Source organism: Mustela nigripes, chromosome 12, assembly GCF_022355385.1.
Source record: "Mustela nigripes isolate SB6536 chromosome 12, MUSNIG.SB6536, whole genome shotgun sequence".
Taxonomy (NCBI): Eukaryota; Metazoa; Chordata; class Mammalia; order Carnivora; family Mustelidae; genus Mustela; species Mustela nigripes.
This window is the reverse complement of record NC_081568.1, coordinates 66,650,572-66,667,088: the sequence shown is the minus strand read 5'-3', so window position 1 is coordinate 66,667,088 and position 16,517 is coordinate 66,650,572. Positions and strand designations below refer to the sequence as shown.

The following is a 16,517-nucleotide window of genomic DNA, read 5'->3' as shown; positions in this document are numbered from 1 at the left end:
TAAGTAGGTAATGCTGTAATTTTGCATTTTAACCTAATCTGTTGCTTACCAGAAAGCCAAGGAGACTGATAAAAGAAAATTGATTCAGCACAGTTTGTAAGGAGGCAAATACTGTGTAGACAAAAGAAAGAAGAACTGGTAAACTCTTTTCCCAGGAACAGAAGTCTATGGTTGGCTTAATTAGAGCCTTCAACGTGAAAGGTCACTTCAGAGGACAAACAGCTATTCTCATCCCGATATTCTCCTTCTCCAAAGAGAGCAGACTGAGAGGACATGATTTTAAGAAGGTGGTGTAGTTAGCTGAAGGAACAAATTTCCTGACAAGGTGGTTTACTTAAGGATGGGATTATGAGGGAGGATTTGGAGGCTTCTCTTTGGGCACCCTAAAAGTGTGTAGAATGTGGACATAGCTATGTATGCAAGAATTACAGAAAAATAAGTGTTTTATATTTTTTTGAAAAACATATCCACTTGTTCAGAACTTGATTTAATTTATTGCGAGCCTAATATTTATTTAAAACAGCAAAATAGATAGGTTGTGTGAAAGACAATAGATAGGTTTAAAAAATATACAATCTGGCAGTTTGTGTGTGGGAAGCATGCTTGTTTATAAGGTTGACATATCTACTGCAAAGATTGTCTTTTTCAAAAACGTGATTTGCAGCCAGCACATCTGTTGTTCTTATGTAAGGGATTAAAATGAGTTATTTTTGTCGAAGTTCAGCTGCAAAGTGACAGAGTGTTAAACCAGCTTGCTAAAAATGTTACCTATTTTAGGGTGGGTTTTTTTTTTCTGTATGTTAAACTTTGAAAATATTCTTTTGCTCTATGTGAGAGAGCCTTATTCTTTGTTTTAAAAAAAAATAAGTTTCATGTGGTTTTAAATTTTGTTTTTGTTACATGATAGCATTTAGATGATATCAAAGTTATTCTAGCTTAACATTTTGAATGTTAAATCCTATCCAAGTTTGCTTTTTTCCCAGTACATTTTTCATAAAAATCTTACCAACATTATTGACTCTGCTTTCTTTGAATGTGAGATTGTTTTGTTCTTGGAAATCTGAAATAAACTTGTTCTGGCTTTCCTCTTCAAAAGGAATTATGTCATTTGCATGAGGGCTTATCAGGAAATCCTGACTATCATCTTACAGTCCCAAGAGTTAATGAAGTGTATTCACACAGTCTCTGGGAAGGGGTTGGCGTGGGGGAGGAGGAGACACTTTTCACATATTTCTGTTGTAATTTTAAAACAAATGTGAGTTGTTTTATTAATCAGTCTTCATGAAACTGACCATTCTCTGATTTCCTGTGTCTGAAAACAGCAACAACAGCACTCAATTAAAAACTGTTCGGTTAAGTCTGTTCTGCTTAAAAGAGTAGACACTGATCATCTAAAAGGTTCACTGTAGAAAATTATAAGAGAAAGAGGGCCAGAGCCAGAATGCCTAGCTTTCAAGTTACCTGGAGTCTAGATCAGTTCTTCTTAATCTTGAATGTGTGTATGAATCTCCTGAATATTGCGTTGAAGTGGAGTTCTAGTTCAGTTAGTCCAGGGTGGGGCCTGAGTCTTAACACCTCCCCAGTGAGGCATATATTGCTGGTCTGTGGATCACATTTGAGATGCAGCAGTCCCAATAGATCATCTTTAATATCCATAGAAGTCTGCCTATTTAGCATTTGCTGATGTTTTCATCAGTTGGACAATGGTAAAGTCTTTTATAGTACAGAGATTATATAATAATAACTTACCTAGAAAGAATCCGTGAGAGTGGGTCTTATTGCCACAGTCTTCCTAGAGTCTTCCTGAACTACACGCCAAACTAAACAGACTGACATGGACACAAAAATCAATTTGTTAGGACTTAATGTTTACAGATATACTAGACTGCTCAGATATATTTGTGATATGGAAGGGTATACTATTATTGGTTCTCTTCTGATTTTCCAATCTCATGTCCATGCAGTCAGGAAAGAAAATCTTGGCTAGGTAAAGAGGGAGTCTGGCGAGCAGGTGCCAGCAGTGTTCAGGTGACAGATGTCAGTGAGAGAAGACTGCTGGATGTGCGTTGGCTGGGGCTTGGGGTCAGAGAGGAGGATACACTTCTCTCCCCCACACTGTGTAGAATGGCAGGCCTAGCATGGCCAGACCTTCCAACTTTGCAAGAAAAGCCAGAAATAGAAATTTCATGTGAAATTTCCCAATTTAAAAATGTTGGCTACTAATTTAAATTCTTTCAGAACATGATTCAGGCCAAGAAAACACATCTGTGTCCCAGACACAGCCCTTGAGCCACCCGTTAACAATGTCCGTACTAAAGTGCATTGAAGTCTCCTAATGCAGTCCTCATGATTGAAAAATTAGGAATTTTCAAAATGAAACTTTCCAGCCTTTTGTCTTTAGATACTTGAGTCAGAAGAAATCACCTCTGTTTTATGTATTTGGAGCTACTGGTGTAAGATGGGTACATGGTCATAAAACCTGTCTTTCTGTCTTCTTTCACATTCCAGATTACAGGACAGGCCCTTGTTTCACTCAGGTCAACAACCAGATGTGCCAAGGGCAGCTGACAGGCATTGTCTGCACTAAGACTCTGTGCTGTGCCACCATTGGACGGGCCTGGGGCCACCCCTGTGAGATGTGTCCTGCCCAGCCTCAGCCCTGCAGACGGGGCTTTATCCCCAACATCCGCACTGGAGCTTGCCAAGGTGAGTTCGCCATCCACCTGTGTGTGCAGACTTACTATGCATGGGTCTCCTTTCGCTGCCACTGATACCTCTTAACCATTCAAACTCTTGCCATTGCCAAGAGGGGCCTCATTTTTGAGCCTGACTAGAGATGACCTGGATATTAGCCACTTTATGAAAAATAATCATTTTTCAGGTCTTGACATAAATGGAGAAGAGAGGAGATACTATTGAAAACTGGGGAAACTTTTTAAAAAAATGATTAAAATAGCTCATATAATTAGAGGACAAACCACTCCCAGATCTTGATCCAGGAGGCACTACACTCTCCTTACCAGAGTCCCTCAAACTATACACATGAGAATACCCAGGAAAATGTTTTTCTCCTTCTTGTATTCTTATTCAAGATACAGGCTCAGGAAATGGGGAGAAGAGAACTGCCACTGCCCTGCATTGTTATTAATCGTGTCTGTAGAGGCAAAGTGTAAACTCTGTCCTTGGGTGCAGTTATTGAAGAGTTTGTATCCTGTTGGTTACAGACTGGTCTCCCAGCAATCTTTGCAACCACGTCCTGTTGTATATTTTAAATATCAGGGCTAGATTTGGGCCTGAGGATGTTACAGTAGAAGACACCAACCCACGTAGTCCAAAAATATTGTTGAATTTTTACTGGATTATCATTTTAATTAATTTTAGGCCACCACAATTATTACCCTTTTTTGGCCACTTCTCTGATATCATATCGTGCTGTACCTATCATGTATATTAAACCCATTTTTAGAGTTTGAAATAGCTCAGTCATAAGTTCTCTCATGGCAGTAGGATCACAGGAAAATGACTTGTATTTTTTTTTTAAAGATTTAGTTTATTTATTTGACAGAGAGAGATCACAAGTAGGCAGAGAGGCAGGCAGAGAGAGGGAAGAAAGCAGGCTCCCTGCTGAGCAGAGAGCCTGATATGGGGCTTGATTCCAGGACCCTGAGACCATGACCTGAGCCAAAGGCAGAGTCTTAACCCACTGAGCCATGCAGGCACCCCAGAAAATGACTTGTATTATTCAGAGAAATGATATTCATATTTGAGACATGAAGAGTTGGGTTAATTTGTTACCATGAAATCATATACAGAGCTAAATTCCTGAGGTCTTTCAAATTGATGTTAGTGACCAGTACAACAGGCTCAGATGTCATCTACCCAACCCCTATAAATGGCATATTGCAGAAAGCCAGTCCGTCATCCTAAAACCCAAATGAAAGTTCGAGTTTGGGAAGCCTGTATGTAGCTTCAGTTCAATGAACAATGATCATTTAGGTGCTCTGCATAATTTGGTAAACATATCTCTGACAAGTGGCCTCTACAGATTTTGGTTAGTTTTGTAATTTTGTAAAGGTTAAAGTTAAAAACTGGTCTTTCTCTTCCAATAAGAACTATAGGGATACCCAGGGATGAACCTACACGTTAGCTGTAGATTTAGAATGGTTTTGTGTCTTCTCTCTTAGTTTATTATCTGTCACTGGTCAGACCTAATATGGAGACCATGTAAATGTCATTTTCAGTCTGCTGTTTTTGGGGTGCCTGGGTGGCTCAGTTGGTTAAGCATCTGCCTTCCACTCAGGTCATACTCTGGGAGTCTGGGATTAAGCCCCACATTGGGCTCCTTGCTCTGTGGGGCCTCTGCTTCTCCCTTTCCCCTCACTGGGTAAATTCTTGTGCTGTCTCTCTCAAGTAAATAAGTAAAATCTTTAAAATAATAATAATAATAATATGTTGTTTTCTATGGGTAATAAAATTCTCTATCTTTGATAGAACTACCAGTCTGATTTTATCGAATTTCTGATAAATTAATTTTTAAAGAAGATATACCATACACTATGTAGTGTTCACCATACTTTATATATTTCCTAGATTAGATATAGAATAAATAAATAGTGAAATTTATAAAATTCTATAGATTCCTATTAAAGAGAAAATACTGTATAGATCTAGAGGAATGCTGACTGGATTTACTAAGGTAGTACTTCCTGTGTATTGTACAGCATGTATCCCTTCCCAATATACTTGCTCATTTGTTGTCTTTATTGCTTTTATTTTCCCTCCAGCAAAAGTGTAAGATTCATTAGGTCATAAATCTCTTTTATTCATTAATGTCTCTGAGGCATCTGGAAGAGTGCATAACATATGGTAGATACTCAGTAACTATCTTTGAATTAATAAATGGGATTAAGATTAATATACTTCCAAAAACCACCATTTTGTAAAAATAGTGCAGTTGAGAAAAGCTATTACCTTCAGCCAGAACATTCCAGATTACTGACTCTCCTCATCTTCTACATCTGCACTTAGGATTTTTATTCTTTACCTCTATATTTTGTCAGAGAGGCCTAGTTTTTCAGGACACACTTATTAAATGTAGAATCTGATCTCAAATTTCTCAAATACCCTTCAGGATTTAGTAATGTCTAAAGGCTTATTTATTTGATTGTGTTTATGCAGTGAAGATAAGTTTTCAGTTCTATTAGCCTAAAAATATAATGGATAAATACAGCAACAGGAGCAAAATGAAACTTGCCACATGGTTAAAATATCTGGAAAAGCAAGTTTAAAAAGTTCTGCTTTATTTCAAAATCATGGCAAAGTCAGAAGCCTCTCAATTAAATACTAATCCTCAGTTCAGCTATTTTAAGACTGCATCTTAATGTGATTTCATTTTCCTTTTAAATTTGTAGACTATTGCCCAAATGCTCTGCCAAGTTGATTTGGAAGATACATGGCATGAAAAAAATAACATAAACCATGATACATATGTGTCATACTTTATAAAATATAGTGATCTTTTTTGTCATATAATTGAAAATTTTGTTGAGTTAAAAATAAATTTCAGATACATAGAAGATGACAGCAAATAGCTTAATATTGGTTCTAAAATGTGGTTCCTATTAGCCAAGAGAGGACATTTCTGAAGTTCTAAACATAATGTTATTCTGTAGTTGCTGCAGTTAGTGAATTACCTTATTTCTGGCTTCAGAGGACATGAAATATGATCTTGTAATAAACAGAATAACTTCATATATAGATTTTCATAAAGTTTATATAGACTCCTATTAAAGAGCCACTAGATTATTACTAAGTAGATTTACTAGGGTAATACTTCTTGGTTATTTGATAGCACGTATCACTTTCTGATACACTTGATTCTATATTGTCTTTATTGCTTTTACTTAACTCCAGCTAGACTGTGGGATCCATTAGATCATAAATCTATTTTTATGATGATACTTAAGTTGATACTTAAATGAAATTTAAGATAATACTTAAAACAAATTAAGCTGTGAAAAGAGACCAGTACATATTCTGTATGTAACTGTTGCCATGATGTCTTTCTGGACGGAAGTGAACATTGTCAGAGAGGTGCACATTCCTGTGATGCTTGGCTGCTTGGTCTTAACGATTCATGGCTCCTTGTGTGCTGCGAGCCATTTCTGTTCTACCTCTTTTGCCCAAGACTAACTCACATTTAGTTCTGTCCTCTTCGTTTTATTAATATCTGAAGTTCACTAATACAGGCCATAAAATTTAATCTGTCATAACACAAGTGAATTAAAGGTTTAAAAAGCAGTGTTAACTCCTTTGTGAATAATATATACAAACTTTATGTCACAGACTGCCATATGCATTTCTTGTATTATTTTCTTGTAGTTTCTTATCCTCTTTTAATCTGTATAATCTTCATGAATCTCCTCTAATTGAAAGGATATTTTATTTAATATTAAGTCTTGACTTTGAGTCTTTCAGATTTTTCAAACACATAGGGTCATTTAAAATTTTTAAAAATATATTAAAATTTGCAGTTACTAATTTGTTATTTGAGTTTTAGGAATTAGTCTTTTAAACTATCCCAACCATTTCTCAAACTGAAAAGATGGCAGATGAAATTTGCTCATTACATTGCATCTTTCTCTTTATCTTAGACAATAGTAGTGGACTGATGCTGAGCCTCTGTTCTAGTTCATGCAACTTGAAAAGCACAAAAATCAGACTTACACGGCAGAGTCAGAACCTAGCTAGGACACAGGACCAGGACAGAAGTAAAGAAAGTAAAGATGTAAAGAAACAGGAAGTACAGACCCTAAATCAGTCCCTGCCAAACCAATGCTGCTGTGTGTTCTTTTCAAATGATTACAGTATTCAGCAATATCTAATTCATTTACTCAGGTTGTGCATGAATAATGTAGAGAAATTTGAACCTTCCCTGAACCCACGCAGGCATGGGTTGTTCCTCAATCGTAGGTTAGAAGGAAGATGCCCTCAGTAGAAAGTTAGTCCTAGACCTTCTGTATAGCCCAAAATGGAAAGGAGATTTGGTTCATTTGATTAGTGTAAATTATTAAAGACACATTTATCTGCACTGTCTACATTGATCTAGTTAACTGGATCATTATAAAGTTTAAATTCCATTCATACTGTGAGAAAACAAGCCATTCCTATACAATCCAGAAAATTCACTTAAAACTTAATTAATTATAGAAACTCTCTCTTTTTTTTAAATAATGTTTGGGTGGTATATGTGTATATTGTGTATTATATCTTAATGAAGACGATATTACTTGAAAGACACATTATACACAGTGAAACTTCAATGAGGTAAGCACAGGGCTATTCCTATATACTGCTGCACTTAACTTTACAGACATCTTAATAAAAGAAGATGTGATTTGAGCAATAGTCCATACACAATGTAGTTTCGGTGAGATAAGTAGTATAGCTCTTCCCATATGCTTCTGCACATGTTTACAAATACTTATTATATCTTAATGACAGATAATGTTATTTGAAAGACAAAATATAGGCGTGCCTGAGGGGCTCAGTCAGTTAAGCAGCTGCCTTCAGCTTAGGCTCTCTGCTCAGTGGGGAGTCTGCTTCTCCTTCTGCTGCTCCCCCTGCTTGTGCACTCACATTCTCTCTCTCTCTTTCTCTGACAAATAAAATCTTTAAAAATAGAAAAAGAAATTATTCATAGTGTAGTTTCATTTAGTTAAGAACAAGCCCTTTCCCATACATTTCTTTTTTTTTAAGCTTTTATTTGAATTCACATTATCATCCAGTGTAATATTAGTTTAAAGTATGATTCAATACTTCCACATGGTACCTAGTACTCATCACAACTCTTTTTATTTTTTATCACAACTCTTATATAAAGATAGAATATTCTTCTAACTAAAGAAAACAACAATAAAGAATAGAAAACAAGATCTTCTAAAATAAAATTCTGCTCCCCCCAGTTGAAAGCAGTGATGAACACTTGGAACTGTTGGGAAGTTGTTGGGACAGGGAGAGTCTTCTGAGTATTCACTCCAAGTATCAGGATTCTGAAAGGCTCCTCTGAGGCTGTGGATGTCCTTTTGGAAAGGCAGAGAATGGCCCTGAGTGAGAGAGGTCTACTGCAGATCCTCAGCGGAAGTTGAAACCACGGGCGAGCATCTTCGAGAGTGTGTATCTGAAAGAGCAGAGTAGAGGGACCCACCCCTACCTGAAAAAGTGGTAGAGAGTTTGGTGAGCAGGTACCAGCAAATACTTGGGATAGAAATTTCTTTCAAACCAACTTGTTTCTTCCTGGGCTCTCCCCACTTTTGCTTCAGCAGGAGATGGCCCCATTTAAAGATGAGTAATAAAGGAAAAAGGTCTACATGTCACAACTGGAACAAAGAGAAAAATATTTGGAAGAGGCAAGTGAACATGCTTCAAGGAAGAATTACCCAAATGAACACAAGATTTATACACTTCTTCCTTAGCTTCAGGAAAAGAAGAGCAGTATGGTCTTGCTTTAAAAATGTGCTCAATGTATGGGGCGCCTGGGTGGCTCAGTGGGTTAAAGCCTCTGCCTTCGGCTCAGGTCATGATCCCAGAGTCCTGGGATCAAGCCCCACATCGGGCTCTCTGCTTAGCAGGGAGCCTGCTTCCTCCTCTCTCTCTGCCTGCCTCTCTGCCTACTTGTGATCAGTGTCTGTTGAATAAATAAATAAAATCTTTAAAAAATGTGCTCAATGTAGAGTTAAAAGAATTTAGTTAAAACAATCAGAGATAAAAAGTGGGGTGGTAGTACTCAGAAACTGCAGAAGGATTTGAGACGTTACCTAAAGCAAATGATACATATACATATACATACATACATAAAACTGAAAAAATATCAATGACAAAAGATCACAAATCATAATGTCAGAGAACAGTAATTAGGCAATGATTATAAAAAAAAATCTGATACACAGTGAAATCAGACTAAACAAAGCTGTGGAAAGGAACTGAAGAAGAGTCTTAGAGGAAAAAAATGGAAGGATTTTCTAAAATGGATAAAAGACTCTTAATCTCACAAAACAAACTGAGGGTTGCCGGGGGGAGGGGGTTTAGGAGAAGGGGGTGGGATTATGGACATTGGGGAGGGTATGTGATTTGGTGAGTGCTGTGAAGTGTGTAAACCTGGTGATTCACAGACCTGTACCCCTGGGGATAAAAATATATGTTTATAAAAAATAAAAAATTAAAAATTAAAAAAAAAAAATTAAAAGCATCAGCCTGCAGATTGAGAGGCACAAGACTTCAATAAGAATAGGGGATAAATGGAATCCCATGGGCAAAATAAAACAGAATATACAAGGACTTCTTTTTTTAAAGGAAGTGCCACTGAGTCTGAGACTTCTCTAGAACAACTCATATAGACTGGAAAAGAGTGTGGCAGTGTTTGCAGACTCTGGAGGTCATGACCTCTGCTTGATTTGACATATTTTTAAATGAAATTATTTTGGTTGCTCTGTAGAATGTCAGTTATAGGGGGATCCAGAGTAGAAGCAAGGACTCCACTTAGAAGGTTTCTTTAGTAGTCAGGTGACATATGATGGAGGGTGAGACCAGAATAAGGGCAGAGGGAAGATATGAGGCATATTCAGGGAAGGAGCGCTTGTTACTGATTGAACGAAGTCAGACAAGTAAAAGGGAGATGGTGAATTTATCTCCTGTGAGGTGAGGAAAACTGAGACAGAGAAGCATGCTCTGTTCTTTTTATTCTAAGCACAGAGTTCTACAGGTAGTAACTTACTAACACTTGCTTGTTGAATTGAGCACTTAGCTTTTGAATTTTGTGAATGCATGAATAGGTATTCTGGCTGAATGAAACCATGTTGAATAGTTGCCAAAATACCCCATACTTCTCAGATTACAGGTGGAGACAGACCAGTTCTTCAGTTGCTATTCGTAATGGCTGACATTAGTTTTCATAGAAATGCAAATAATTTGTGAATATCTGTGGCGTATAGGAATGAGAACTTACATATTAAAAATGGATCTAATTTGGTTCAGCAAAGTTTAAAAAAATGTGCTATTAAATGTATAGTAATAGGAATCAGTCCTTAGTTCCCTTAGATATAAATTAAATGAACTGTCTTTGTATGCCTATCGCACTGCATGTATTTTTCCAAATTTTGATGTGAACGAAAAATAATATGCTAACTTACATAATCAGCTTAATCTTTTAGGGCAAGTTTATTCAAAGAAGTTGGAGAATAGTGAACTACATAAACTACAAGTACCATTACCTTGTTACATTACTTATAACCTTAATAGACACAAACTGAAGGGATTGTGTAATGTTTAAGTTTCAAACAATTTATCTGAATTCTAAACCTGAAACTAATTACACTGTTTGTTAACTAATTGGAATTTAAACAAATATTTGAGGGAAAAAAGAAAGATTTAGCCTTATTCTTAAAATCCTTATATGTGATTTGAAGTTTTTCAGCATTTAGAGAAATAGTTTGTGCTTGAAATGAAGGAATGAACAGAAACACATCCTTATGACCAGGACAGTAGAAAAAACTCTTCAGACATTAGTAATTGCTTATGCTAGTAGCACTTTGAAAATGAAAAAAATCTTGCATAGTTTGAAGGTCTGAGGCTTGCTTTTTTTGTTTGTATAGAGAGCACTTGTGTATGTTTTTAGGTTCAAGTTGATTATTTCTACAAGATTTCTATAAAATTTTTCTTTTTTCTTTAAATAATTAACTCGATCTACCTAAAAGAAATTAATTCTGTATGGCTGTGTAGTCTAGGATACTTCAAAAATAAAGGTTTTATTTTTCCTTCTAGGAAAATACTTTTTAGGCAATTACAAAATAAGCCCCATAAAGTCGGTTTGCTTTTTCCTTTGAAAAATTACTGAATCTACTAACTATGTAGTCAAAGATTTTATGAATAGTATTAAGGGATTTATAAGATTGGCCTCATTTTTCAGCTTATATCATGATATTCTTTCTCTGATTTATCTGCCAGGAAAAGAGGTTTCTAGGGATGTTTTATACCACACTGTAATGAGGGTGGAAATGTAGTACATTTTAAAATATAATGCAGTTTGAAATGCTCTGAAATAAACAGTTCAGTATATAAATTTCTTGTAACATATTTCGTTCTAGCTGGTTCTTGTTTAGATCAGATACCCTTTAATAAGACAATGAAATCTACTTTAATTTCTGTATAAAATATTTTGGGCTATTGCAATTTCTTATAGATAGGTAAAGTGAGGCAGAAATACTGAAGATGCCAAGCTTTTTTGCAGGCTTAAATTCTCTAATTTACGTACTCTAAGATGCAGCAAACTTGTGGACTTATCAAAAAATAATGGGGTAAATCAATATATACTGACTTAGAGATATATCCACAAAATAATTTTAATGAAAAAAAGGCAAGATGCAGAACAGCACGGACTGTGATCTTATTCTTGTTACATAAACAGGCTGATGTTGTGAATGTGTTTGTGAGTATAAGTGGCAAAGAACAGACTGCTAAGTTACATCAGTGGTAACTTTAACTTTCTCTTTTTCTGTATCTTGAAGGTTATTACAATGAGCTTATAGTATTTTGTAATTAAAGATAGTAAGTATGTTATCCTGTCAATTTTAATAGATAACAAATTTACATAAGATTATGTTTTCATGTACCATGTTTCTCATACCACTATACTGAATTACAGAGTATTACCTTTTATAGAGGGAAATTAAGGAGAATATAAATGGGTATAAAATGATGGGTTCAAAAACTCTAAATCGAAAGTATTCTAGTTGGTTAGCTATATTTTGTTTGTTTTTAAAGATTTTACTTATTTATGTGAGAGAGAGAGAGAGAGTGAGACAGAGAGCGCATAAGCAGGGGAAGGAGCAGAGGAAGAGGACGAAGCAGACTTCCCACTGAACAGCAGCACATTGTGGGGCTTGATCCCAGGACCTTGGGATCACCATCTGAGCCAAAGGCACACGCTTAACCGACTGAGCCACCCAAGTGTCCCAATATATGTTTTTTTTGTACAGGCTTTTTGTCAAGTTGGGAAAGTTCCTTATATTCCTGGTTTATTGAGATTTTTAAAATCATGGCCAAGTGTTGAATTTTGTCATTTCCCTTTTTCACGTTATAATATGGTCATGTGCTTTCTCTTTCTTGGTCAACATGTTAATATAATGCATTATACTGATTGAATGTTGAAGCAGCCTTTAATTCCTGGGATTAACTTCACTTGGTCATGATGTATTAATTTTTTTATGTATTGCTGAAGTTGCCTTGCAAAAAATTTTTGTGTGTCTATTCCAAAAATATATTATTGTGTTTTTTGGTTTTTGTTTTTTTTCTTGAAATATATTTGTCTAGCTTTAGGGTCAGGGTAATGCTAACCAAATAAAATTGGTAGACTAGTGTCCCCTGTTGTCTTTTTCCACAAGAATTTTTGTTCATGGATGCCTGGGTGGCTGAGGCAGTTAAGTTTCTGCCTTAGGTTCAGGTCATGATCTCAGGCTAGTGGGATCAAGCCCCATGTCAGGCTTTCTGCTCAGTGGGGGACTGGCTTCTCCCTCTCAGTCTCCCCGTGCCTGCCACTCCTCCTACTTGGGCACTCTCTCTCTGTGTCAAGTAAATAAATGAAATCTTTTTTTTTTTTTAAATAATTTTATTTATCTTACTACTTACTTCTTTTAAGTATTTGAAAGGGTTTAGCAGTAAAGCCACCTAGACCTAAAGTTTTCTTCGTGCAAAGATATTCAAGTATGAATTAAATTAACTTTAACAGATGTAGGTCTGTTCAGATGATCTGTTCTTGAGTTATCTAAATCATTGAATTTAGTGCCATAAAGTTGTTCATATTATTTCCTTTGATCCTTCTAATCTCTGTGGAATTTGTATTGCTGTGTCCACTTTTATTCCTTACTATTCATCATTCATTTCTTCTCTCCTTTTTCTTTATCAGTCTTAACAGATCTAGTTTTACTTGTTGTTATTATTTTCTTGTTTCTGTCTACTTTAGGTTTAATATGCTCTTCTTAAAATTTCTTTATTTAACAACTTAGGTAACCAATTTTAGATGTTCTTTTTGTAAAATAAGCATTTTAATGTTACATATTTATCTCTAAGCACCACTCTAGCTGGGTTCTACCAATCTTGATATGTTCTGTTCTCATTTTTCATGTGATTTTTTTCTTTGAACCATGGATTATTTCAGAGTATATTATTTAAATTCCAAATATTGGAGGATATTCCAGGTGTTTATTATTCACTTCTAGTTTAGCTCTGTTGTGTTTAGAGAACACACTATGTATGATTTGTAATTTTTTTATGTTTAATAAGCCTTTTTTATGGCCTCAGAATATAGTCTGTCATGGTAAAATACCCCATTTGCTCTTGAAAATGGCGTGTATCCTGCTAAAGTTGCGTGGGTCTATACATGTCAACTAGGATAAGATGGTTGAAAGTATAATTTAAGTCTTATGTATCCTTGCTGATTTTCAGTCTAATTGATCTGTCAGTTACTAAGGAATATGGAAATGTCCAACTATAATTGTAGATTTGTCTCTTTCTTTTCTTAGTTCTGTCACTTTTTGTTCTGGGTGCTTAATATTTTAAAAATCAGCATATACACATTGTACATTATTGTGTCCTCTTAATGAATCAACCCCTTTGTCATTATGAAATATCCATCTATATCCCTGGTAATGGTTCTTGTTCTGATGACTACCTTGTATAATATTAACTTAGCCACTTCAGCTTTCTGTTGATTTAAGTACATGATACATCTTTTTTTATTATTAATTATTTTTATTAAAATATAGTATTTGCCCCAGGGGTACAGGTTTGTGAATGAATCATCAGGCTTACACACTTCAGAGCACTCACCATATCACATACGCTCCCCAATGTCCATAACCCAACCACCCTCTCCACACACCCCCTTCCCCAGCAACCCTCAGTTTATTTTGTAAGATTAAGAGTCTCTTATGGTTTATCTCCCTTCCAATCCCATCTTAAGTACATGATACATCTTTTCATCTTTTTCTTTTTGAGCTATCTCTGTCAAAGTGAGTATCTTTTAAGCTATATACAATTACATCTTTAAAAAAAAATCAGTTGTGGGGGCAGCTGGTTGGCTCAGTTGGTTAAACGACTGCCTTTGGCTCCAGTCATGATTCCAGGGTCCTGGGATCAAGCCCCACATCAAGCTCCCTGCTCAGCAGGGGTCCTGCTTCTTCCTCTCCTGCTGCTGCTTCCCCTGCCTGTGCTTTCCTGCTCTCTCTCTGTCGAACAAAAAACAAAATCTTTAAAAATAAATAAATAGAAATCATGGCAATCTCAGGCTCTTTAATGGAATTATTAATACTGTTTATAGTTCCTATGATTATCAGTATTATTGATTTTTAAATCTGTATCTTAGCATTTTTTGTCTTTTTGTCCCATCTATTCTTTATTCCTCTTTGCCTCCCTCTATTAGAGGGAGTATATTTTAGTATTTCATTTTATCTCCCATAATTGGATCACTGGCTCCACCTCTTTAACATTATAAAATCTTAGCATTATGTTAAATGACAAAATTTAGTGATCATATTTACATATATAACTTAATATAGTCTGTATTCAAATAATATTATGCCACTCACTTACAATGTTATAATGTAATAATTTTACAATAGTATTCTTCTGTCCCCCTTTAATCCTTTAGCTATTGTGGTTATCCTATTTACTTCTTTGCATTTTATAATCTTCAAAATATATTACTATTATTTTGCTATTGCTCTTTTCAACAGCCAGTTATCTTCAAGTTTATTTGAAAATAGGTCTTTTAAGTTTATCAGCATGTTTACTGTTTTCAGTGCTTTTTGGTTTTTGTATAGACCATAATTTGCATCTCATAATTTCATCTTACTAAAAGAAGAACAACTTTTTTTTTTTTTTTTTTTTTTTTTTTTTTTAAGTAGGCTGGAGCCCAGCATAGGGCTTGAAGTCACGAACCTGAGATCAACACCTGAGCTGAGATCACTAGTTGGCTTATCCCATTATGCCACCCAAGTGCCCCTCCTGCTAAAGAACTTCTTTTAACATTTCTTGTAGACCCTTAATTTTCATTTGTCTGAAAATCTTTATTACTGTTGCTTGGATTTCATTTGTCAATATTAAGATTTTTGGTTCCTAAATGGATAAAACTAATAGCTTAAGGATATGGAAGATAATTACCATGTTTAAGGTTTTTAATTTAGAAAAAGGGTATGACACTACTAATTCAAAGCATACATGTACCCCAGTGTTTATAGCAGCATTATCAACAATAGCTAAATTGTGGAAAGAACCTAGATGTCCACTGATTGATGAATGGATAAAGAAGAAGTGGGGTGTGTGTGTGTGTGTGTGTGTGTGTGTGTGTGATGGAATATTACTCAGCCATCAAAAAGAATAAAATATTGCCATTTGCAATGATGTAGATGGAGCTAGAGAATATTATGCTAAGCAAGTTGAATTCTATATCACTCATATGTGGAACTTAAGAACTAAAACAAATGAATAAAGGAAAAGAAAAAAACAGATGAAGAAACAGACTCTTACCTCTAGAGAACAAATTGATGGTTACTGGAGGGGGGAGTTGGGTTGGGAGATGGGTGAAATGGGGGAGGGGGATTAAGGAGTCTACTTGTGATGAGCACCAGGTGATGTGCATAAGTGTTGAATTACTGAATTCTATATCTGAAACTAAACTGTCTGAACTAAATGGAATTTAAATAAAAACTTGGAAGAAAAAAAATACAACAAATTCAAGATAATACTGCTTAAGGGATACGGACAACTTTCAGATGGAGAAATTTAAAAGCTAACACACGTGGTGGTTAGTAATTAAAGAAGTGAAAACTAGAATTAATATCCCTTTACAATTATTAGACCAAAGAAAATTAGGATCTTGCATATTTATGTCATGTGTTAGCAGTGGAAAAAAAGCCACAAGAATCCTCATGGATAATACAGGTTTGTGAACTACTTGTAGGTATATAGATTGCTAGTGGGATGAAGGCATTTTGACTCTTGGGCATTGTTTATTCCTATTGAATGAATATATATATACATATATATATATACAATTATATATTATATATATTTTATATATATATATATATACACACACACATTCATATACATATTCTGTGATTTAGTAATTCTGTTCTGGGTCTAGAGCAAAGGGATGCAAAGTCTGAGTTTTCATAGTCCATAGTTACTCAACTACATAAAGAGACATGGTAGAGGGGCTCCAGGGTGGCTCAGTGGGTTAAGCCTTTGCCTTTGGTTCAGGTCATGATCTCAGGGTCCTTGGATTGAGCCTCACATCGGGCCTTCTGCTTAGCAGGAAGCCTGTTTCCCCCTCTCTCTCTGCCTGCCTCTCTGCCTACTTGTGATCTCTCTCTTTTTGTCAAATAAATGAATAAAATCTTTAAAAAAAAGAGAGAGAGAGAGAGACATGGTAGAGACTTTTACTGTATCATACCCTGTGGTGT

At 35.5% G+C, this 16,517-nt stretch overlaps 1 protein-coding gene across 1 annotated transcript in view; it reads left to right on the top strand.

Moving 5' to 3' along the window:
- FBN2 (fibrillin 2) overlaps positions 1–16,517 on the top strand; it is a 250,558-nt gene that overhangs the window by 67,296 nt on the left and 166,745 nt on the right. The window contains exon 5 of the mRNA XM_059417490.1: positions 2,509–2,706. Coding sequence (XP_059273473.1) covers positions 2,509–2,706 — 198 coding nt within the window. The remainder of the gene's footprint in view (positions 1–2,508; positions 2,707–16,517) is intronic.